The sequence below is a fragment of the Filobasidium floriforme genome (genome assembly GCF_021052385.1).
Source record: "Filobasidium floriforme strain CBS 6241 chromosome Unknown HD553scaffold_15, whole genome shotgun sequence".
NCBI classification, from domain to species: domain Eukaryota; kingdom Fungi; phylum Basidiomycota; class Tremellomycetes; order Filobasidiales; family Filobasidiaceae; genus Filobasidium; species Filobasidium floriforme.
In genome coordinates this window covers 651,389-676,350 of record NW_025763636.1, presented here as the reverse complement: position 1 = coordinate 676,350, position 24,962 = coordinate 651,389, and the positions used below count along the sequence as shown (strand labels likewise).

At 47.8% G+C, this 24,962-nt stretch overlaps 5 protein-coding genes across 5 annotated transcripts; 3 read left to right on the top strand and 2 right to left on the bottom strand.

The window, feature by feature from the left end:
• Window positions 1–10,316: 10,316 nt before the first annotated feature.
• Window positions 10,317–12,248, top strand: HD553DRAFT_358043 (uncharacterized protein; the record flags this gene model as incomplete). Its single annotated transcript, XM_046183900.1, has 6 exons — window positions 10,317–10,536; window positions 10,615–10,821; window positions 10,943–10,976; window positions 11,445–11,603; window positions 11,768–12,061; window positions 12,122–12,248. The coding sequence occupies 6 exons, from the start codon at window positions 10,317–10,319 to the stop codon at window positions 12,246–12,248; spliced, it is 1,041 nt and encodes a 346-aa protein (XP_046035519.1).
• Window positions 12,249–14,822: 2,574 nt separating this feature from the next.
• HD553DRAFT_324976 (uncharacterized protein) lies at window positions 14,823–16,202 on the bottom strand (the record flags this gene model as incomplete). The annotated part of the gene is made up of 3 exons (XM_046181551.1): window positions 14,823–15,295; window positions 15,523–15,937; window positions 15,969–16,202. The coding sequence occupies 3 exons, from the start codon at window positions 16,200–16,202 to the stop codon at window positions 14,823–14,825; spliced, it is 1,122 nt and encodes a 373-aa protein (XP_046035518.1).
• Window positions 16,203–17,150: 948 nt separating this feature from the next.
• HD553DRAFT_324975 (uncharacterized protein) lies at window positions 17,151–17,769 on the top strand (the record flags this gene model as incomplete). Its single annotated transcript, XM_046181550.1, has 3 exons — window positions 17,151–17,334; window positions 17,360–17,595; window positions 17,701–17,769. The coding sequence occupies 3 exons, from the start codon at window positions 17,151–17,153 to the stop codon at window positions 17,767–17,769; spliced, it is 489 nt and encodes a 162-aa protein (XP_046035517.1).
• A 2,233-nt stretch (window positions 17,770–20,002) lies between these two features.
• Window positions 20,003–22,152, top strand: HD553DRAFT_65044 (Rft protein-domain-containing protein). Its single transcript, XM_046184389.1, has 4 exons — window positions 20,003–20,902; window positions 20,969–21,135; window positions 21,206–21,929; window positions 21,998–22,152. The coding sequence occupies exons 1-4, from the start codon at window positions 20,157–20,159 to the stop codon at window positions 22,062–22,064; spliced, it is 1,704 nt and encodes a 567-aa protein (XP_046035516.1). The 5' UTR covers window positions 20,003–20,156; the 3' UTR covers window positions 22,065–22,152.
• HD553DRAFT_343485 (uncharacterized protein) lies at window positions 22,135–24,958 on the bottom strand (the record flags this gene model as incomplete). Its single annotated transcript, XM_046182881.1, has 7 exons — window positions 22,135–22,260; window positions 22,343–22,632; window positions 22,699–22,769; window positions 22,836–22,948; window positions 23,007–24,324; window positions 24,396–24,530; window positions 24,603–24,958. The coding sequence occupies 7 exons, from the start codon at window positions 24,956–24,958 to the stop codon at window positions 22,135–22,137; spliced, it is 2,409 nt and encodes an 802-aa protein (XP_046035515.1).
• Window positions 24,959–24,962: the final 4 nt, after the last annotated feature.

The following is a 24,962-nucleotide window of genomic DNA, read 5'->3' as shown; positions in this document are numbered from 1 at the left end:
GATCTGAGCGGGTGGAGCAAGGCAGAAATTGCATTCCAGAAAGTGAATGTCTTCGCCACCTTGCACTGAGGATGTCAAGAAAGATTTCTTGGGTGACATGCTGTACCCTGCCTACTTTTGTGAGCTGCACATCCAAAGTCATTGGCACTACAGCTTGCAAGTGTTCCCATTATCTGGTTGAACATTGCAGAGTTGGGGAAACGTCTACCAGCAAAACCTTGGACTGACCGTTGCGCACACAAGCGCAAGACCTACATCAGCATACAGTTCTCCCCACCTCTTCACACTTGTACATAGTTAGAATGCATTATCATCTCTCTCTCCCCTGACTGCCTCTTTGCCGTTGTACAAATGGTTGTGGGAACAGCTTGGTGGGAGGTTGACACAAAGGCTGGGTGACACCCATGATGTTGTGATATCAGCCTAAGCTGATGTTGTGGCTGTTCTATCAATAGTGTTGTTGAATGCTATCTCTTGTGTGAATGACTATGTATCTAGTTCCTCGCATAAGAGTAAGTTACTACATGAGAGGGCAAAGAGAAATCAGACCCAGATGGTCTGCTATATATGCTATCCTGATGAGCATGTTCCTCTTATAAACTTGCAGCTCCTTAATTGTACAATTGCAACCCAAGCCACCACTTGCAGCCGCAGTTATGCCTTTGTGACTCCAGTCACAAATGACATACCAATATGCAACTCCAGGCGCATAGGTGTGACTCCAATCACAGATATGTGTCCCCAATCACAGATGATGTGTCTGCAGTTACAACATTTGATCTCGGTCACATATTGATCCTTTGTGCTTGAGATTGCACCGTGAGCATTACTCAAGATGCCATAACATGCCAATCTTCATCAGATATCACAACACAGTTTGAACGTATTTTTGCTATTCTATAGGCATAGGCGCAACTCACGTGCTCTTCTAGTCACATGACAGCAATGCAGACGGATCTCCTGGGCTTGTTGTTTTTGTGAGGTATACAGACCAGAATCTTGATTCCATAACTAGTTTGGAGATCTTATTGTGACTGTACGGCTGTTTCTACTAAGTTTCAGTTCTTGTGATTATTCTGCAGGTTTTGCGTCAGTCTGTAATGACTGGGTAGAACCTTGAAAGTGATGAGGTTCGTGACACAGTCCGTTGAGATCTATACAAAATGTCAAAATGAATGTACAAAGTGAGTGATGCCAGACTAGTCTATGTTGTGATATCAGCCTAAGCTAATGGTGTCGCTGTTCCTCTGATATGTTGGAAATAGGCATGTGATGATTGGACATCAGCACATGGAAGCAATCTCAACCACAAAGTAAACAGCAGGAAGCAAAAGGGCAATTTGCAATTGGCAAACCGCAAACCGCAAACCGCAAACCGCAATCCGCAATCCGCAAACCGCAATCCGCAAACCGCAAACTGCAAACCGCAAACCGCAAACCGCAAACCGCAAACCGCAAACCGCAGCCTTTTGCCTCCATTTGCCCCTTCCCAGAAAAGTATATATAGCTGGCCATTTGGGTCTGATTTCTCTTTCCCCTCTCATGTACTACTTTACTTTTATGCAAGCAACATTGATTCATCTTCACAACAAGACAAGATCAGCACTAGTAACACACCATTACTATTGCCTAGGTACATCAAGTAACCAACCTTGGTGGATCTAGTTGTTACTTCACAACAGGTTATGAGCCCAGTAGTTGTGGCCTAATCTACACTTAGACTTAGCTCACAAAGGAACAACCTCATCTATCAGGATCATCAAGAGGATATCACTGGACATAGTTGGACAGGTTCATATTACTGGTCAGTAACAAGGATAGTCTCTTAGCATTGGAGACTAAGGACTATTAGATCAAGAGAGGATCACTAGTCAGCATCAGACTTGGACATCAGTATCCAAGCAGCAACAAGACTTGAGGCAACATAGACACTCAAGCATCAACATAGGACAAGTCTTGGATATCATTATCAACAATGGATACTACCAACACAGGCTCTTCAGCAACCAGTAGGATACCTATCCTGACTGGGTTGGACAACTACTTCCAATGGAGGAATGCAGTTGAGGATGGAGCACTTGTCTATGGGGCACTGCATGTGCTCACAGAGGAGCCAAAGGAAAGACCTCTCAGGCCTCTGGAGATTGAGGAGATGGATGGCTCAAAGGTGGCACCTCCCTCATCTATTGTCTCTCTATACCTAGAGGAGTATAGGGAATGGAAGACCTGGAAGGAGAAGGACCAAAAGGTCATGGGTCTTATGAGACTCAATGTCTCCTCAGGCATCAGGATGGAACTTGCAGGATGCAACACTTCCAAGGAGATCTGGGATAAGCTAGCCAAGCTTCACCAGATGGATGACAAGAACTACAAGGCAGACATAGAAGAAAGGATCACTACACTCAGGATGAGTGAAGGGGATGATCCAGCCAAGTTCTTGGAGCTGTTCAGCACCTTACTGCTGAAAGCCCAGACAGCCAACTTCAAGCTGTCTGAAGAGGATAAAGCTACCTACTTCCTCAGGGCTTTACCTGTGACATATGAATCCCTCAAGTCAGAGTGGAAGTCACTACAAAGGATCAAGGAGATCACCAAGCAACCTACTTCCACCTTTGAGGATCTCAGGGGAATGTTCAACACCTACATTGCTGACTTCAAGCGTCAGGATGAGGTTAGGTTGCAAACTGCCATGATGGTCAGGAAAGCCAGTCATGGGCAGCAAAGGAGGAACTTTGGTCAAGGTCAACAAAGAACCCACAACAAGGACCAAACCAACAAGAAAGCCTTATCTTGTTGGAACTGTGGGAAACAAGGCCACTCTAGCAAGGAATGCAGAGCTCCTAGGATAGGAGATGGCTATACCCATAAACCCAAAGGACTGTCACACAACAGGTTCAACAATCACCACAACAAGCCTGCAGATGATCTAGCAGCCCTGCATAGGAACATGGCAGGTGCAGCTATCCAAGAGATCTCTGAAGAAGAATATGCTGCTCTGGCCAAAGAAGAGAGCATAGAATGGCTTGTGGACCTTGGAGCCAGCTCTCACATCTGCAACAACAAAGATGTGTTCAGCCAGCTAGAGAAGTTAGCTTTCCCCAAGAGGTTTAGAACAGCCTCAGGAAGTGCTACTGTCTCTGAGCATGGTGGAAAGGTCACCATGAAGTTACCTCAAGATCAGAGTGCCATGGGGCATCTGACACTTCATGATGTGGTCCTCATGGAGGATGCACCAGCCAACCTGCTTAGCCAAGGAACACTGCTGGCTAAGGGATGGGATGTAGATATCACTCAACATGGTGGTATGATCAGCAAACATGGGATCAACATTCCAGTCTACAAGACAGGTCCAGGAGGAACCTTGAGGGCATTCAGGCTGCCACTCAAGAAGGATTACTACATCCAATCTGAGCAACAGGAAGATGTTGGCTCATTGGATAAAAGGGAAGAGCAAGAGAATCTCTACCTTACTGTCCAGCACAAGGACACCATACATGGATGGCACAACAGACTAGGACACATGGGTGTCAGTACCATCAAGAAGCTTGCAGCATCAGGACAACTGCACATCACAGACAAGAACACTTCTACCTTCAAGATGGAAGAGTGTGAGGTCTGTGCTATAGCCAAGACAACCAGGCTCACCTTTGGTGACATCTCAGTGGCAGCTCAAGAACCACTTGAGATAGTACACTCAGACATAGCAGGACCTCTCAAGCCAGACATCAATGGGAACATCTACTATGTTACCTTTATTGATGACTTGACAGGCTTGACCTGCATAGGTGGTCTCAAGACCAAGACAGCAATGGATGTCCTTGGATGCTTCAAGAAATTCAAGAAGATTATAGAACTGGCTTTCAACAGGAAAGTGCAGTGTTTGAGGACAGATGGTGGTGGAGAGTATCTGGGTGGCATGAAGCCATACTTGCAACTACATGGGATAGTTCACCAGGTCACCACACCATACACACCTCAACTCAATGGCACAGCAGAGAGAGCAAACAGGACACTCAAGGAGATGTGCTCCTCCATGCTCATTGCTACCAAGATGGATCACAAGTGGTGGTTCCATGCCATGCAATATGCTTGCACCCTCATCAACATGGGCAAGCAGTATCAAGGGAGATCTCTGGAGGAGATCATGTGGAAGCACAAGCCAGGATATGGTCAACTCCACCCTTTTGGTACAGAGTGCTGGATCAGAGTACCCAAGGAGGGCAGACTCAAGAATGATCTCACCACCAAGAAAGCAATCAAGGGGAAGCTGCTGCACCCAAACATCACTGGAGCAGGCTGCCTTGTGGTCATACAAGAAGAAGGAAGAGATGTCACCCTTACCAGCAGGGATGTTGTGTTCAGGAGGCCAGAGGGAGCTAGTGAATGGAAAACTACTCCGTTGGGAACACCACACCAGCAACATCAAGGACATCTTCCTGACCAACAGTATAGAGGTACAAAGTCACCTAATATTGAGGATGCCTCTGAGGACAAGGAAAATAAAGAAGAAGAACTCCAGAAGGAAGCATCACCACCAGTAGTCAATGGCCCACAAGATCAGCCATTGGACTACAGGGATCCCTCACCCCACATAGAAGAATCAGAGGAAGAAGAAGACTCTGATGAAGAGGATCCCATGCTACTCAGGCCAAGGGCACCTATCAGGAGAAGGTCACCCAGGCTGAACATCATGCAAGAGATGGCATTGGCTAGTGTCCACACTGCAGAGACACAGGAAGACCCTCAGTCATACAGGACAGCCATGCAAGATCCAAGGTCTGACTTGTGGCAAGAGGCCATCAACAAGGAACTCAAGTCAGTCAAGGATACTGGAACTTGGCAAGAGGTCAAGGTCCCAGAGGGAGCTAGCTTGGTAGACTCCAAATGGGTCTTCAAGACAAAGCTCAATGAGAGAGGAGAGGTCATCAAGTACAAGGCCAGGATAGTGGCCAGAGGCTTCACTCAGGAGTATGGTGTCAACTACTTTGACACATACAGTCCTGTGGCCAGACTCACCTCACTTAGGATACTGCTCACCATTGTGGCAGCTCAAGACTTGGAGCTCTACCAGATGGATGCAGACACTGCCTTTCTCAATGGCACATTGGAGGAAGACATCTACATGGACTTTCCAGATGGGTACCAGAGGCAGGACAAGAAGTCAACAGGACTCAAGCTTGTCAGATCCCTCTATGGTCTCAAGCAATCACCTAGGGTATGGTGGCAACTCATCAGCACATACCTAGAAGAGTTGGGTTTCACCAGGCTATCAGCAGACTGGGGACTCTACTATCACAAGAAGAAACAGGCATATCTACTACTCTATGTGGATGATGTCCTGATTGCTGCTCAAGAGATGAGCATTATCAATGGCATCAGGGATGCATTGAAGGACAAGTGGAAATGGTCAGATATAGGAACAGCTACCTACATCCTTGGACTCAAGCTGGAGAGACACAGACCGAGCAGGACCATCTCACTCAGCCAAGAAGGCTATATACAGAGGGTGCTGGACAGGTTTGGCATGCAGGATGCCAAGACAGTCACCACACCACTCTATGATGCTGTGATGAAGAGGCAAGAAGACACCATCAAGGAGGACAAGCAGAGGAAGACACTCTATCAACAAATAGTTGGATCCTTGATGTGGAGTGCCATGTCAGCAAGACCAGACATTGTCTTTGCTGTTGGCTACCTCAGCAGGTTCAGCAGGAACCCATCTGAACAGCACCTCAAGGCAGCCAAAAGGACTTTGGCATACTTGAAAGGCACCATTGACAAGGTCCTTACCCTTGGTCAACTGGACAACAACACAGAAGGCAATCAACACAGCCTCATTGGATACTGTGATGCAGACTATGCAGGAGACATGGAGACAAGGAGAAGCACTACAGGATACTGCTTCAAGCTACTAGGATCAGCAGTCTCATGGACCTCTATCAGGCAAAGCACAGTGGCAACATCTACCTGTGAAGCAGAGTATATGGCTTTGGCAGAGGCTGCCAAGGAAGCCATCTGGCTCAACAGGATGCTACAGGAGTTGGGCTTCATCAACAAGAACAAGCCAACTCAGCTTTACTGTGACAACCAAGGAGCTCTGGCATTGGCAGGCAATCCAGCTCATCACAAGAGGTCAAAGCATATTGACATCAGGTATCACTACATCAGGGAGATGGTGGACAATGGTCACATCACCATCCACCATGTTGGAACCCAGGATCAGGCAGCAGACATGCTTACCAAGCCACTGAAGGATATCAAACACAAGCACAACTGCCAGCTCATTCATCTAGAGTGATGGAATGAGAGGATCCACTATCAGCACGCAATCTTAGGAGGAAAGGATCAGCCTCAGCAAGGATTGGTGCAAACCATCTTGGAAGTCGAAAAGGTACTCCATCCTTTTCAGGATGCGGCTCACTCCAGGATGAGGACTTGGTCTTTGGGACTTGGACATGGTTTCAACAAGAAAATGAAGTTACACAAAAACAGCCAAGTCAGAGTGCCTTTACACTAGGAGGACTTTGAGCTTGAGCTTGAGAGGGAGTGTTGGAAATAGGCATGTGATGATTGGACATCAGCACATGGAAGCAATCTCAACCACAAAGTAAACAGCAGGAAGCAAAAGGGCAATTTGCAATTGGCAAACCGCAAACCGCAAACCGCAATCCGCAAACCGCAATCCGCAAACCGCAATCCGCAAACCGCAAACTGCAAACCGCAAACCGCAAACCGCAAACCGCAAACCGCAAACCGCAAACCGCAAACCGCAAACCGCAGCCTTTTGCCTCCATTTGCCCCTTCCCAGAAAAGTATATATAGCTGGCCATTTGGGTCTGATTTCTCTTTCCCCTCTCATGTACTACTTTACTTTTATGCAAGCAACATTGATTCATCTTCACAACAAGACAAGATCAGCACTAGTAACACACCATTACTATTGCCTAGGTACATCAAGTAACCAACCTTGGTGGATCTAGTTGTTACTTCACAACATGATAGTATTGCTCAATGCTATCCCTTGTGTGAATGACTATTTGATCTGGTTACTTGCATAAAACTAAAATAGCACATAAGAAGGGGAACGGGAGTAAGGTCAAAGTGGCCTTCTATATATATCATTCTGTTGATTGCCTCCATGTCTTCACAAACCCTTGAAACCTGTGCAATCTACAGGGTAGATTGCACAAAGTACAATGTGCATTGTACATTCTACAGAATGAGGCTTTGTGATTGAGATTGCACCTTTGATGATGTCATCACCTGTGATGTCATACCACGCCAATCTGCAACAAAGACTAGCAAATGAATAGCTACACCATCAGCTTAGGCCGATATTACAACAGATGTGGTGATTTTCCCACTGAATGGGCAGTTCAAACTTGCAACGCTGATCATACATGGCTGGTCTGTAGCGGTGGATCTAATGTTGATGTGATACATGCAAAAGTAGCCTCTATCAGAATCTGTCTTGACAAATCTGTGCAATGACCCAGCCCAGTTCTTAGGCTTGACCTGTTTTCTGTGCCAACAAGAGCAACACAATGAGTATCATGGATGACCACCTTTGATATCCATTTGCACTCACTGCTGCCTGTCAGGCTCTTACTATTCTCTGCCTTTCCCACTTGTCATTAGCCGATCCCTCTTGATATCAGCGCCGTCCTTTGTGATGGAACTGCCTAGTCTCCTGGCAGTGTTTGTTATTTAGGAGAAGAGAAATTGTGGAGAGGGAAAGAAGGTACGCTCAAGGTCAATATCAAGGCCAATGATTATTAGGCAGTTGGAGATGACAGTGTCTGACCACAATATACTACTTTTGCAGGGTCAAAGGCTCAAAATAAACTGCCTTGTTGGAGTGGCTGATGATCTGAGGTGAGCCACGGTTGATGGGGCAAAGCTTGATGGGATTTGCAAGTGCTAATCTCTTATAAGTTTGAAAGCGGTAGATTCATCATCAACCATACATCAATGTGTCCTCCACTTTTGAGGCTGATCAGGGATTGTTTGTATGTGAAATCATATGTAATTTGAGTCATCATTGCAATAGAACACAAAAAAGATATCAACATAATTATAGACACACCAGCTTCTTTCACCTATGAGATAGGTGGTCTTTGTACGGTAGTGTAACTTCCGCTGGTTTGCCTGTGTCTGCACCGACGACACCTGCGGCGCCGCCGATATTGTCTGGTCTGTCTCGCTTGGTTAGACTTCCAGGGAACCAAGGGCACTTTGACAACACTGATCCTTTTGATATATATAATCATTTAGTCATGTATCATGATTATCTGTTATACATATGCCCATCACCCTCCTTGTTGGATTTGACCTTCCTCAGCAAGCTCATCATCAGCTGCCTGGACAATTGCACCTCTTCATCTTGCACTTGCAGGAATGACTCAACTGTTACAGGAGATTATGCAGGTAGTGGCTGGACCTGTTCCACAATGCTTCCGTCCACTTTTTGTATGTAAGAGTGACAACCATGTAGTATGCATGTAGCTGGATCATACTGTTGGCACCGCCCTTTACCCAACTGTTTACCCTAAGATCAGCAGGAGCTTAAGGGATCTGGACAAGCCACAAATCAAGGTACTCACTCCATGGAAGATAGTTGGGAAACGTCTGCTGATGAAACATGGTAGGCTTGACCAAGTACATTTCAGGTTTAGCTCCAGGTCCAATGATAAAGGATCATTGTGGAACCGGATCGTCATCCTGATAACCCTGCTGCGTGCTGACAAAAACAAGAATTTCGCTCATGACAACCTTGATGATTTAACCGGCCTCGATCTCTGGCTCCTTCCACGTCAATCCAGCAGCCGCAATCTTGCAACGGCCAGATAGGATGCTAGCCTTTTGCGATCAATCCCGTTGCGGCCAATTCTGAGTTGACATTGTGTGTGCCTAAGTCTCAATGTGACGCATGCTGTAGGGATTATCCGGTCCATGCTCCAAGATATGGTATGGGTGAGCATGTCTGAGATGAAGAGGAATGCTAGATGCTGATCTGCCAATTGCAACACCTGGATCACCTCATGTTTGATGATTTCGGTCTGTAGCATACTCCATATGGACAACTTCAGCAATGCATTTTCAGCTCTTGCACACAGACCACCAGGTGCAGCTGAACGTCCGATCAGATTGCATGTTGGAGAGAGTTTGGCCGTTTAGCACTCCCCTCCAATTCTGATCTGCTGCCCAAGACATGATTGCATATCAGCTAGCAAACCCAGAAGAGAGGGAGAGCGGCTCAAGACGCTTATTTGTGGGCATAAGATTTGCCAGTAAACTTCAATAGGAACACACAGGACAAGAAGTTACGGGTAGGGTAATGACTGTAATGAAGGACGTCCAACTACTACAGTGTACTAGCTAAACATAGGCAAAGATATTTGATGGGTCTTTGGTAAGGTCTCCAAGGGGGTCTCCAAAGACGTTCGAGAGAAGACGATTGTATAACACCGACCTTGTGAGCCGATATCACAACCGTATTCATACACGTACGTACATACACATACATACATTTTACGGGATCATCACGTGAGGTCGACTACCGGCACACGGGCTCGTTCTACGGACATCAGTATATACCTAAGTCCGGCTCGACAAGGCAAACCCGATTCCCTTAGAGCAGATTCGGTCGCCCTACCATTCACCAAAAACAACAATACCTCCCCGATACATATCACAAACAGGTACAGGGACCTCGAGGTACACGACAACCTTACTCAGGACCTTGACAATCTTACTCAACATACCTAGGGACAAATGAGAAGTCAAACTTGCCTCCTCTACCAAATTCGGTTGCTCTCGACATGATTCGTCTGTTCGCCATCTCGCTCTTCCAGTTTCGCCATCTCTTGCCATTCTTTTCTCTTGGGGGTCTTTTCAGTGTTCGCCAGCCTCATCTCCTTACTCGTCTCCGTATAAATAGCTAGAGGAACTTGACCGAATTCGATAGAGGACGCTCTGTAATAGTAATAGGTCAAGTCCCGATATCACATTCATTACGGGATTCTGACTTGTTACAACATCTTTGAGACATGTTGTGCTGCGGAGAGGTTACAAACTCAAGGACGTTGCTAAGTATCTACGCTTCATCGTTTTACCTTAGACCGAATCCGGTACCTCACACCGAGTGATCACCTTCCTTATCCATATATCTCTGGCTTTGTATCCCTTATCCAAACCCGCTTCATCTAAGCGAACTTGCAACGTTCTCCCGACTACCTGCGATCTACCTTTAAGCACCCTACGCCTTGCGACTTAGGACCTATCTCAATTAGCAACTTCCGCCGTAACAATACACCATGTCCACTCCTGCTACTCCGGCTACTTCCCACTGCTCCAATGCCTTCAAGGCGGAAGACGATTCTCTAGGAATCCGCGACCTCGAATTGTGCGAGCCGGTCAAAAACTACTCCTTGCAGGCGGGCTTTAATACCCCAGAGCAAATGAAGATCTCGGTAACCGGAGCAATGAACAACCTGCATAAGTTTACTCAGGGAGAAACCAAGCTCAAGATCGCCGGTTTGTGTTCATGTTGAATGGACGGAATCCACCATTGGGAGGTGGCTCATATGCATGATATCTTCTCTCGTCTTGCAGGTATGGTATTCCAGACAATGAGCAAGGGTTATGTCCTTTTGGAAGGTCATGACTGTGACAAGAACTACGCCAACTTGCAAAGACCCTTGCTTGGCAAATTCAAGAGGTTTGACAATTTCTTACCGGATCACTGGCAAATCGACTTTGTCGTCAAATTCAAGAAGGCAACGGACAAGAAGGCAACGGAGGTTGCAGAAAAAATTGGAGGTACATTCACGTTGGAAGGGAACGCACTGTCTAGCAAATTGCTAACAAGGTGTTCCGTCTACGTGCGAATCTCACTGTACAGCCCTGGCCTGTTGAAGATTGGCATGCTATGACATCATAGGTGATGCTCAAAGGTGCGATCTCAAGCACAAAGGGTCAGCATGTGACCAGGATCACATGTTGTGACTGGAGACGCACTTATGTGACTGGAGTCACACTTATGCGACTAGTGTCGCATATTGGTGATGTCATTTGTGACTGGAGTCACAAATACGTGACTGGAGACGCAATATGCGCCCAGAGTCGCAATTGGAAAAAGGCGACTGCTCTAGTCGCAAGTCTACTAGGGGACATGCTCATCAGAATAGCATATATAACAGACCATTTGGGTCTGATTCCTCTTTCCCCTCTCATGTACCACTTTACTTTTATGCAAGCACCATTGATTCATCTTCACAACAAGACAAGATCAGCACTAGTAACACACCATTACTATTGCCTAGGTACATCAAGTAACCAATCTTGGTGGATCTAGTTGTTACTTCACAACATGGCCGACCAAGGTCGGACAGACTCTGGACAAGAGTGGCTATCAAATCCGATACATCTATCATGATTCACAGGCGGACGTTGATGCTGCAGATCTCTGCCGCTCGTTTCAACCTTGACGACACATTCAAGAGCCATCTGTTCACCATTGAGAACGAAATCACTCGAATCATCCCTGCCAATGCGCCCAAAAAACTCATCGGACAATACACCAAGGAGGAGATCTTGGGCATGTTGCCACCTCCACTTGCCCTCGGATTCATGAGCCGACTGGCTTCAGCATTTTGAGTCGCGGGTCACATCAGTATTGGGACTACCACCTCTAGCTCTAAGGCACCATCATACCCAAACTTTGACTGGGAGGCCCTGCCGACGGAACTGATCACTGGCAGCCCAGGAAGCGAGAACAGAGCAAGAACAGCCATGTGGCCGATCTGCCTGAGTCAAAGAAACTCCCTCCGAGCATCAGCTTCTCCCCGTCTCTCCCTCCGAGAATCAGCTTCGCCCCGTCGGAGCTGCAGCGCTACATCAGGCCCAAGCCGTCGTTGCTGCTGCCTTTGTCGCAGGAGGTCTTTGTCCCCTTGCACGGTATGCCATCTTACCCGGGACCGTCATCGATCACTGCTCCTTTGAAGCTGGCGTCGAGTCCTACCCCTGATACCGCCGTTGAAGTCAACAAGGACATCAAGAAGTAAGCTAGCTATCGCCATTGCCGTACAAGCAAGCGGCTGGACTGATATTTGATGTTTAGATTGCTCAAGGCCAGTCCCTTGAAGCCCTCAAAGCCCTCGAAGCCGCCCATCAACAGGCAGATCGTGATCCAGATGTTGGATGATGACATCGATGCACTTGAGGTTGAGAAAGAGGCAAATTGCTAAGAAGCGAGCCGACTGGGCCGCCCTCAGACATTTCCTCTGTTCTCTGGCATTCGAGATCAGCAAGTTGGATCAATATCAACATAGTTCTGATACTTGTAACTTTTTTTCCCCAAATTACATAGACACCGATTGATATTTGACTCATAGATTGGCCAACCACCTGCGTACATCCTCTATCCCATTATCAATCCCAGAGCTCTGTTGACAAGGCAGTAGGATCAATCTCGATCAAGAAGCAGTGATGTGAACCCCGTCAAACAATTGGGTAAACCTTAGTTGACAAGGCAGCAGCAGGATGCGTGTCAATTGCAGATAAACCAGATTGGGCTTTAATCAGCAATGGAGTCGGCTGCTTGTTGGTAGACAAGGCTTCCTATGGTGTGTTGGTCGAGCTTGATGCTGCTGCTTCCGTTTGCATGTCTGTCAAGCTGAATGCTGCTGCCTGGAACAATGATTTGCCTGGCAAATTACCAGCGCTCCCGCCCCCTTCCACTCAAGATCCTTCTCCTGTCATAGCCATCACATGATATGTCGCCACTCCCATGGGAGACCCCCTCAGGAGTCCCCTCAGAGACACCTCTCAACATCTCCGCTGGGGTCTTGTTTTACATCTCCTAGAGGTGCTCGTCATAACAGGTCTGTGGTATGTATATACTTCATCAATCGTTACGCCATTACCCTAAGCCTAGCCCAGCGCAGACTGTTAGTCCTCCTCCCTGATATCTCCACGTATAGTATTCTTCCTGAGCATGTCTTTGCATTGATTTCCACCATCCATCTTGTTTGCATGTACAAAAAAATCAACTGGAAATCAGCACAACAATTGGTAGTTGAACGCTTTCACTGCTTACCTATGATCTGTACACAGGTGGTACCTATTCTTTCGGCCAGGTAACAGTCACTATAATGCTGTTGTTGTGTGATTGATGATCTAAAATCGTCAAGCAAGTATATGCAGCACATGCAACAAAGAAGCCATATAATCAACATGGGTCAATGTATTTGATAGTTGTCTACAACTATCAACTACAACTATCGATTAGAATTATCAACAACTATTGACAATTTGCAACACGCCTACGTAAGGACTGTTGGTAAATGTCAAGAACCTGCAACATGCTTATGTAAGGACTATTGACGACTGTTAATGTCCCGTGTGTGTCCGTGTGACAACATTATTGAAAACTGTCAAACAACTGTCACTAACCGTTCACAGTTGTCAACAACCTTGCATAAGGTCTATTATATTGAATTGTCTTTCTCCTCTCATGTACTAGTCTACTTTTATACGAGCAAAATTGATACATCTTCATAACTGTCACAGGGGGTGATCAAACGGCAGCATGGGTTGTTGTGCATCTAGGCAACCGCGTCAGTTTGGACAACACTCAGCAACTCCGCTCAAAGACAACACAGGACGGACACATCCTTGGGAGACAAATCCTGATCGTTTGCCTGAACAAACAACCAACAACCGACAGCCTTTTGTTTGAGGAACAAAACAAGCAAGCACAAATTCTAGCGGAGTCGATTTATAAACAATTGCGGATTTGATATGGAGGAGGCAAGTATGTAGCTAGTATATAACAAAGTGAAAATTGTAGAGAAGTTGTGCAAGTCCGTTGTACTTCTATACGGTTCAAGCGCAAATATTACATTTGACATACACCTATACGTTAGCCTACCTTTGGGAGACATATTAGGAGAGGTTACACTATCACCAACAAACTCACAATTGTTGGTACAGTGCTGCAACTTCATGCCGGACTCAAGAAAGACCAAGAGACATTGTAGTCATGTGATCTGACTTTGCTTGCATCTAGAAACCTGTGACTTGCCATGTAGTCATGATGGAAGTAAACATACGGAAGCAACGTCTTAGATGATTTTCGAGGACGTCCGTAACGATATCAAGACAAGATCAGCACTAGTAACGCACCATCATTACTGCCTAGGTACATCAAGTGACCAATCTTAGTGGATCTACTTATCACTTCAGAACACGACAACAGTTGTCTATAGTGCCAACACTATTGACAGACCTCATGCAAGGGGTGGCGTGAAGTAACAACTGGATTCCCCACTGTTGCATGCATGTATCACTGTTCATGATGTTGAAGCATCACAGAGAATAACGACTGATCATCACTTACAGGCACTGTGATTCGCTGGCAATCACTGCTCAGCTCCTTGTGGACCTAGAGCCTATCCAGGGGGTGTCTTGGCTGGCATTGCCAACAGGTGGCATGATTACAATCATTCTGTCCACTTACCAATTGCTCTGCCAGAGTCATTTATAGAGATGCTTTCTGTTATAGTATCCGCGGTACGCGTACCAAATGGCTGTGTTGGATATTTTTACAGGGACCTCCGATGTGAGTTCCTGTACGGGGTATATCTAGAACACCCCCTATGTAGTGACTGTAGTGTAGTACCCTTGTACTACATTCATCATTAGATTCATTACCTTGCCCCTACCTTCTAGTCCCGTGTGATACTATTCCAGGCTTGCAGGCAAGCCTAATACGAACTGACAGAATTGAGCTAGTTGAACATTGGACATGGGACTGCGGATCAGGCGGAGTCAATCGACGATGTTGAGCTAAGCTGGCGATGGTGGGAGATTGGACCCGTGAACAGCTTTTGCAGGACCAGAAAGTTTAGCTTGAAAATGAGGATACAGGCAAGCGCAAATATACTGATGACCAAAGTCTCAATAGCGCTGAGGATTCCCTGAGGGCAGTCCAGAGGGAACACCAAGATGACGGCGGTTTTCCATGTAGCAACAGGCCAGGTCTCTTTGGCATAGCCAATGTAGCGATTGATGCCAGTCGACGCTGCTCCCGGCCAATGTTCATCTAGCCTCTTTCGAGGATGGACCAATTTACCACTGTAATTCTTGGGAACCTTAGCCCACGAGAACGTGTAGATTCCTGGCCCTCCCTTCGCTTCGATCCCGCAAACCAGCAACAAGGTTGATGTCAAGTACGTGTTCAGATCTAGATCACTGTAGGCTTGTCCAAATCTTGGGTTCAGCAAGAAAGCGACTGCATGGAGTTGCTCATATAAATGGACATTTCTTCAGCCCCGCTAATTGCACCTCTTACAAAGCTATACCCTTTTGCACGGGACAAGTTTTTGGTGACAGTCAACAAGGAGGAGCGCTTCCAGGAACGATGAGTGGAATGTGGCGGCCTTGACAAGCATGTCGTCTGAATTGAATGTCGAGTTAGCACGTAGCACAACACAAGAACGACCCACTATATCAACCTACCCTCATTGATGTCAAAAGCCGGGTGGTTGGCCATGAGTCTGCACACAGTAGGATATGCCTTCTTCGCCATTTTGCACCCCTCCTCGCTTGTCTTGGACTGTTTCAACCACTGCACAGCATCGTGGTTCAGCGCCTTGATCTTGGCTTTGAAATTGGATTCCGAGAGGTCCTTGACTCCAATCACGTCCACATCCTCTAATTCCCCATCCTTGACTCTGATTACAACTACATCCTCCAAATCCCCCGTTGTTGTTTCCAGCGGGTCGATGTCCTCGGTCTTGATCAAATTGCTCAAGATGTCCAAATCAACGACCTCGTCCTTGTCCTCATACTTGCCAATTGCGGTCTTGGAGATGGGAATATGGGTAACAGCGGTGGATGCTGGCAGGTCCAGGTCTTGGGGAAAAGCGGAGGGCTACGCAAAGTTGGCCTCAAACCAGTCGTACCCATCTTTCAAGCCTTTTGCGACGGCTGCTGGGTCGGCCTGCAAGGGCGGCTTCTTTGGAGGCATGATGTCTGACCAATGATGTTGGTTGTGAATCGAGAGATTCTGAATGAAAAGAACGCTTGAGACCAAGAACTTGTTTGACGTTTGTCTTGTCGGTCTTGATGGCCTTGTTGCGCGGCAAAACACGAGCGAGAAATGGCACAAAACAAGATCCTGGGAGTTTTTGTGCCATTCCTGCCGAAAACCTGAGAGTTTTTGTGCCATTTCTTGCTTGTCTCACGTATTCACCTCACATCTTGTACTGTAGCTTGCCAGCTCGTTGATCATCATTCATCTTGTCCACCGTCGGTCATTTCGTCTATCAACAAGATCCTCAAGTACTGCGAGAAAGCATTGTTGTTATCATAAGTGTCACATCTTGAAGTCTCAAGGAACTTGAGCACAAAATCCCACAGAGTTTGAGTATGATTCTCGCAAAATTTGAGTGCGAAATCTTAAGGAATCTGATTGAGATCACGCAGGCCGACACTCCTGCCATCATGCAAACCGACACTCCTGCCACTGCCAGTCTGGCAGACTACCAAGTCTGTATTGCCAATGGGGGGAACCATGACCGGCAAGATACCCTAAACCTCCTTGCCGATCTCGTTTGTCAAGGGGCTCTTCATCATATACTACGGAACGAGCTCTACAACTGGTCTCTGAAGAAGAGATCCACCACCAAGGAATACATAAAGGAGGCAGACAGCAATCTCTTCAAGGAACTCAATAAAAGTCATCAAAGGTGGGACGAAGCAAGGCATACGGTCAGAGAGGGCGACATAGCAGAGAAATGGGGACGGCAATGGCATAGACATCTAGGCTAAGGAAAGGTTCCCAGTCAATACATACTGTCTGTTCTCCACCATTTGGCACCTTTGCTCACGCTACAAGACACGATGAATAGAGTTACAGAGTTGTCTCCCAGAAAGAAAATCAAGGGCAAGGCAGCAAAGAGGAAGGGCAACGCCGAGCCATCAGCTTTTCCTGAATTTGGTCTGCCAACTCTGCCTCAGCTAAACAACATCCTTACAGCTTTAGAAGGCAAGGCCTCTGCGCAAGATCTTGTCTACGGCTTGGGACAAGATCTTTGTCAACGGCTCTAGAGAAAGCGAAGCGAGTCTCCACAAACGGGTTGCCGATGTCTCTGGGCAAGGCTTCCTTGACGCTCCCGCTGCTTGTGGCGATGCAGAAGGCTTGGTCGACAAGTCCGCTCCGTTCGGAAATCTCTGCCACTGCCGCTACAAAACATCCAAGAGCGGAATTTCCGACCCCGTCGATCCGGTTCAGCAAACAACTTAGGTCGCACCGGGGCAGTAGTGTCAGTGAGCAGCCCATTGGAACGGGCAGTATCCCGAATCCGATGTCAACCGATCGGACGATCGAGCGGGGCAGTATTCCCGGATCCGGTGTCAACGATCGAGATTGATCGATCAGATGATCGATCCACTGGGCCTAGTTCAGAGCCACGCCCAACTCCAACTCCTGAGGGTATGTCAGCATTGCGGCCATATGATCTATTTACATCCAATGCTGCTCATGCTGCTCATGCTGCTCTCAGCGCGTCAAACCCAGAAGGTGCACAGGTTCGTCCGGCGAAACAAGGATGGAAGCGAGTATATTGTAGAGTCTCCATACACTCATGTTGAAGTATCGTATACCTTGGGATGAAATCGGTGATCATGCAAAAGCTTTGGGACTTGAGCCAGCAGAACAGCCCCATCATTCCTCCCTTGTGCAAATTCAAGGCAATGTCCTGATTACCACCTCAGATGGGTATACCCTCTGCAATAAGAGATCCGCAGAGGTTGTGGATATCCAAGCCATAAGCTCAAGTTGTGATCCTGACAAGAACCAATTCCAATGTTCCCAGTTACTGAATTTAACAATCCATTGCGGATTTGATGTCCCGTGTTTGTTGTGATAACAGCCTAAGCTGGTGGTGTAGCTGTTCCTTTGATGATGTTGACTGTTGCTATCTCTTGTGTGAATGACTATGTATCTGATTGCGTGCATAAAAGTAAAGTAGTACATGAGAGGGAAAAGAGAAATTGACCCAAATGGCCTGCTATATATACTCTCCTTGGAAGGGGCAGATATTGGCAATGGTGGCAAACACACTACAGTCTGCAGTTTGCAATTTGCAATTTGTGGCTTGCATTTTGCGGCTTGCTTTCCCAGTGGCAAGTTGCAAGATCTAAAACACAATTGCCCTTGTGCTTCTTGATAATTAGTTTGTGGTTGAGGTTGCCTTCATGTGCTGATAACTGATCATCACACACCTATTTCTAACAGAGTTACGGTATCAGTTCACTACATCTCTTCAACAACATTGTCTCCTGTGAAATTAACACATTGACACCATATACTGTACTTCCATGAGCTAGGGTAAACCTGTCAAACACAACCCAGATGTCAATTAATCGGCTTGGCAGAATGTTGTCCCCCATAATTACTGCAAGGGTAGGGTAAGTTCACATCCGCTTGTTGACAGCCATCCAATCAACCCCATTATATGAAGTTCCGTTGTTCTTCCAATATTAGCTTTTGTGAAATGACAACTCGTTTCATCAAGGATTGGTCACCGATGTACCTAGGCGATAGTAATAGTGTGGGACTAGTGCTGATCTTATCTTCTTGTGAAGATGAATCGATGTTGCTTGTTGATAAGTACAGTCATATATGAGAGGGGAAAGAGAAATTGAACCTAAATGGTCTCCTACATATATCTGTTTGGGAATGGGCAAATAGTGGCAAAGTCAAATGAAATTGGTGTTTGGTGATTGAGAATCATTGAGGCTTGGTGTTTGACAATCAAGAATTGTTGAATTACAATAGCCAAGATTTGTTGATGTTTGACAATCATTGATGTTGGATAATGTGTTACGAATCCATTCCTTCTAGCATGTTCCGTGCTTTTGCTTGCTTTTTGCAATCATTTGCATCCTGTTTGAATCCACTTTGCTTCCTGTTTGTTTCCTGCTTCCTGTTATCTACTTTGTGGTTGAGAGTGCTTCCATGTCCTGATGAATATCATCACATGCCTGTTTCCAACAAAATTGACTTGTCAGCAAAGTGGGCTATATGACCTCTTAAATACATCTGCAACTGTCATATACGGGCAACAAGCTTCTGATGGGACTAACGAGAGGTCCAGGGGTCTCTTAGTCCATGTAAGGATTTGGTATTGACATTGATGGATCCACTTCCAGCGCTTTGGCTAGACCTACATCGGCAATCAGTCTTTCCTGCCTGGTCACACTTGAACATAGTCAGCATGCAACATCATCGCTCTCCTGCCTGACTGCCTCTTTGCTGCCTGCACCTGCTAATATTAATGTCATATGTCAGTGTATATTACTTTTGATGTGATCAGTGCTCCTATGTGAAGTAGAAAACTTCAATCAGGAGGACCCAAATGTTGTAGCTGTCATGTGACGCATTGGACACGCTATATGCAACGTCTACAGTTAATCTTTGGCAAGGGTACTTTTTAGGATTGTTGCTACATTGTAGATCTAGTACCTTGTAATGTTTTCACATCCATTATCACACAACAGATGTCCACACAACCCATGCCTCATGCTTACATCCTGCCATTCTGCTCAGGTCCTTTGGGGGGGTTTCACAGGCTTGACACCAACTAATGGCTCAAATAGACAATGGATGATGTTTCCTCAAACAAAAGCCAAAAGCCTGTAGATATGCTGTGCAGTGTACAATAGGTGAAGATGTCAAAGGGGACCTTGACAAGGCAGAGATACCTCTTGAGATGATTTGGCCTATGATGTCGTGGTCTTGCAGCAAAGAAGTGCTTCACAAGAGCACAGTGCTGTGTGAGTTTGGTCACCTCTGACTCCTGATATGATAAAATCTACTTACAAGAGGTAGTACCTGCAAGATCGAGGAACTCATATACATCTGTGCGATCTGTGCCGTGAGTTTCCTATTATTCTTTTCGCGATGCCATTCATCGTTTGCAAGCGTCTGCGCCTAACGATTGCCGAGAGGATCACGTGATTGATCGGGATTCGGTGAGTCACGCGAACCTCCTCTCGGATTATGACCTCCCTATATCTGCATCACTAGATCACCTCGTTACTACTTTGGCCGAGAAGGTCTCTGGGTCAGACATACCTTCGGCAGAATGAGTTCCATCCAATACTATGTTGGAACGTTGCGCTCCCTTATAGGTCTCCAACTAGTCTCGCGTCTCGCTAGCTTTGGCCTCAACCAATCTCTTATTCGGATCGCGTCACCAACCGTATATGGTACAGCCGCGATCCAATTTGATCTCATCCGGGACACAATCCTCTTTCTTGGCAGGGAGGCGGTCCGAGGTGTTGTGCTGAGGACCCGCGTTACGGACGATGACGAGAAGGCCAAGGGAACGAGCCCCGAGGCTACGGGCACCCGCAGCCGTGTCCTCAACATGACGCTTATCGCACCGGCATTGGGCCTGCTCGTGGTCTTCACCGTGATACCGGCCTACTTATCGCTCCTACCACACGAGACTACATCTCAATCATGCTACATGCCTTCGCTCTGCGGATACCTCTTTGCTACAATAATCGAGTTGGCTACAGAACCCTTTATGCTGGGCACGCAGATCGGATTGTTCACCCTTCCCGGCCGGGATTCCTCGTCTATCCGCGCTCGAATTGAAGGGACAAGCGTCGTTGTTCGGGCGGTAGTGACCTTCGCCTGCTTATACATAACCAAGCAATTTGGTACTAGCGATGAACACGCACTCCTCGGGTTTGGCCTGGGCCAGATCGCCTACTCTGTAGTCCTTATCGGAGCTTGGATGAGAGCAGTGGGGTACAATGTTGTCAGCGAGGTCTTATCGCAATTCATAACAATGGTCAGAACCGTACCGTGGGCCTTGTTCAAGTGAGCACCTGAAAGCATTTCTATCACCGGATCAGGGGACCTAAGCACCTTCTCCCAACTCAGCAGAAGGAAAACGTCAAGTACACTCTTCGAAAAGTCGCAACTGCGCTTGCTTGGCGCCTTGAGCGGTCAATCCCTATTCAAGCATTGTCTGACCGAAGCAGACCGGGCTGTGGTAGGCTGGACCAGTCCGCTAGAAGATCAGGCAGGATACGCTTTGGCGACAAATTACGGCAAGTTCAATGTGCTGCATATCGGCCATGTGATCGTGGATTAACCTCCTTTGCTTACGGCTGTCGTTAGCTTCACTTATTGTACGGATTGTCTTCCAGCCACTTGAAGAATCAGCTCGGCTGTACTTTTCTAGGACTATCAAGCCCGACAGACAAGCGATTCGTTGGGAGGATGTTCAGCCATACCAAGTCTTGGCCAACATCCTGCACGTCTCTTTTGCTTTGCCGCTAGTCACTGCCGCCTTCGTTCCGCCCGTCGGCTCGATCTTGATGCCATATCTCCTTCCGCCACGCTATCTGCAAACTTCGGCGCCATCGACATTGGTCGCTTACATGACTCTGTATCTGCCCATCATGTCGGTCAACGGAATCCTCGAAGCATTCTTTTCCGCAACGACAGACACGCATAAAGTTGCTCGGCAAAGTGGAGTCATGGCCGGCTGCTCACTGATTTTCGGCGGCACATTAGCTGTTATTCGCCAAATCCGCAAAGGCGACGTATCCTCGCTGCCGAGGGTGCCGGTCGAATGGATCACTCCGGAAATTTCCCTGGTGTATGCGAACACTCTGCAGATGATCTGTCGGATCATTTTCGCAGGAAAACACGCTGCGGACTTAACGGATAGGAGCATAGGAAGTCGGACAAGCCTACGCTGGCGGCCGGGTATGCTTACCATCGCCACCATCGTGGCGAGCGGCATTTTCACGAGAGCGATCCCCCAGGTGGTCGACTTGCACGCCGCAGCTACATTGCTTATGATCGCCTCGTTCGGGGTTCTCTGTCTTGTGTGCTTGTAAGTTGCGAGATCAATCTGCTGACTGTAGGCAAAATCAGCTGAAGGACTTCCAAATGGAATTTCAGAGGGTTCGACGAGATGCCCTGCTGGCGGTCTCTGCGTACGCCCGGTACTGTCCGGAAATCCGATTAACGGGATGTCAACAGCACAACGTGGCTTGAAATGACCCGGGTGATCACAAAATATAATGCTATCGCAATCCTCATGGGGTGTACACTGAACTGACCAGCGCCGACGATGTACCTTGAACTGCAAGCGGAAAATCGGGACCGTTCCACACATGGGGAGTTTTGGGATTCGGAGTCGACATGTACATCATCGACACAGGCTGCGGGAGAGGGGAAAAGATTGACGCGTCAAACAAGTCAGCTGTACTTGCTCCCGGTGATTGCGGCGCCGGCCGGACTTACGGGCAACCTTTCCGTGTTGTCCTTGTCCTTGCTCTTTCCGGTGGATGTAGGCAGCGATGCTTTCTCGGTTTCTGAGAGCACTCGCCTCGAAGCAGACGAAGACCCGGAGGATGACGATTTCTTGCTGTCACTGGAGCGAGAGGCCGATGTGGACTCGGCTTTAGGTGGACCTTCTCCTCCCGATGCGGGAGGAATGACGCTTTCCGATGCGTCGGATCCAGGGTCCAACATATCCTCCAGCATGTAAATTGCAAACCCTATGCCGCACAGTATTCCTACAGGCAAGTTCACTGTAAAACCATGGGATACCTATCAGCTCGCACTCAAGAAGCTACCAATCAAGAGCGGTCGTGTACAAATAGCGACTGCCACGCATGCTATGGCCATCTTGAGTTGGCGCAACTTCTTACGAAGTAGAGCTTCGGCGCTGATTCATTCAGAGCAAAAGCGTAAACTTAAGTCGACCGGCGCAAGCGTTTTGACACGAGCTCACGCAGGATCAGACCCCTTGAAGTTAGGCGGAGTTGATGCGGAAGCGGTTCCAGATGATCCGCTCGCTCCATGCGAAACCGGAGCAGATGGTCCGTTTCCTGGATCTCCTCGTCCCTGATTCGAGTACCTCATCAGAGGGATGTATCGCAGGACAAGAGCTCTCTTGACTCACCTCCTTCACATCAAACGCTACAGATTTCGGTTCCTTCGCTTTCGAACTGGAACTGAGTATTTCAGCCTTCAGCTTCTCTAGCTTCTTGGGATCGGCATTGGGATCGGCCTTCATCTTGAGGTAAAGTGCTTTCAAACGCTGCCGCCGCTCATCACTGCCATCCTCTTCGGGTACCGGAACATCAACAGCTCCGGCTTTGGATTTGCTTTCATTGCCGAGAGCCGGTCGAGAATCAGCATCTTGCTGTGAACCTTTCGACGACGAGCCTTGCCCTTGGCTCGCTCCTTTCAATTGCTCTAGTTCGCCCTTCAAGCGCTTCATTTCGACAGGATCAGAATCGGGATCTCCCTTGAGCTTCATATATTGGGCCATCAGCAGATCAACCTTTTCCTGCACGGGTTCGATAGCGTCGCCTGGATTCGACGGAATGCTCCTGGTCTTGTCCAGACCCGCTGAGGATGAAGGACTTTCCAATAACGTTTTTTTGAGCTTGCGCAACTCATCCGGGTCTGCGTTCGGGTCCTTCTTCATTTGCATATATCTCGCCTTCAACTTCTCGCGTCTTCTTGCAGCATCCGCAGAATCAGATGCAAGCGTAGCATCCGGGCGGGTCACTGACGGAGTGGAAGCCCCTACCGTGGGTTCACTACCGGGTGCTCTCGGGACAGGGCCAGGGTCATCGATCGATTTGCCCGACAGGGTCGATCCCGTCTTTCCGACGGAGCTTGAGGTGCTATCTGCGCCTGCAGCCGAGTCTGAGGAAGAAGGGGTCGGAATGGTCTCCACCCCCGATCTCTTGGCTCCACCGTCGATAGTTCCCACAACGTGGGGGATGCCACTCTCCCACCAGAGCTTATGCTGCCCCGAAGGGCGAGGTTTGTCGAATCCGATCGGGAATGGCCACAGCCTTGGGCGGTCTGTTTCGCCCGAAGTGAGATGTGCCGAAGGATGGGATTTCTCCCATGGATCGCGCTCCTCTTCTTTGGATTCGCTGCTAGTATCCTTCGATTTGCTCGATCTGCTCGAACTCGAGCTTGACGATTTCGAGAGATCGGCGCTGGAGGCGCTTGAAGCTTTGAGGGGATCGGCGGAACTGGAGGATGGCCTCTTGGAGGAGCTACTGGAAGATGTATCTGGTCGGGACGATGATCTAGACGATTCTTTTGCCGCGCTTGAACTGGATCTTGATGATGACGATGACGGTCGACTTGAGGACGATTTAGAGCTCGAGGCCTTGCTTGCGGTATCATCTTCTCCGTCGGTAGCTTTGCCATTGCCTTTGGCCACGGAAGCGACGTAATTCCAGAGCAACGAACATCTGGATGGATCATCGAAAGCTCGGCGATTATCAGACTTGTCCCCATGATCAAGTACGCGCAGAGGACCTACACAAGCAAAGCAATCAACATATGTTGATAGCTGAGTTCCAACTGAGTGATAGCCGAGCTGGCGCCCAGCGTGTTGACGGCAACACTGAGGAGGAGCAGAACAGCCCCTGCCTGAACTCCAGCTGTTATGTATTCCCTGCCGATGACGAAGGAAACCACCTGGTCAGAAGGAGTAGCTTGGGGTAGATCATGCCCCCGCTGGGCTCACTTTCTTGATCTCTCGTTTCCTAGAAACGCGCTACCAAACTGCCACCACCCAATTACGCCGGCCATGATCACCAGGATGATGAGATTAGGCGAGAATGCGGCATGCCATCGGGAAGCAAGATAGCTACTCGAAGCGGATATGGAGGATGTGCCTGGGATAGGGTACTGCTGAGGCCACTGTGGGTACGGATAGGGATAAGGATAAGGATAAGGATACTGGGCGTAAGGCTGGGCTCGCATCGCTGCTTGGCCGTGATAAGGGAAGGGATAGTTCATATCAGTCTGATTGATGATGAAGATGATGAAGAGAGGGATACGGCAGTCGGAGTGATTGCTGTATAGCGGAGTGTTAGTCATCCTT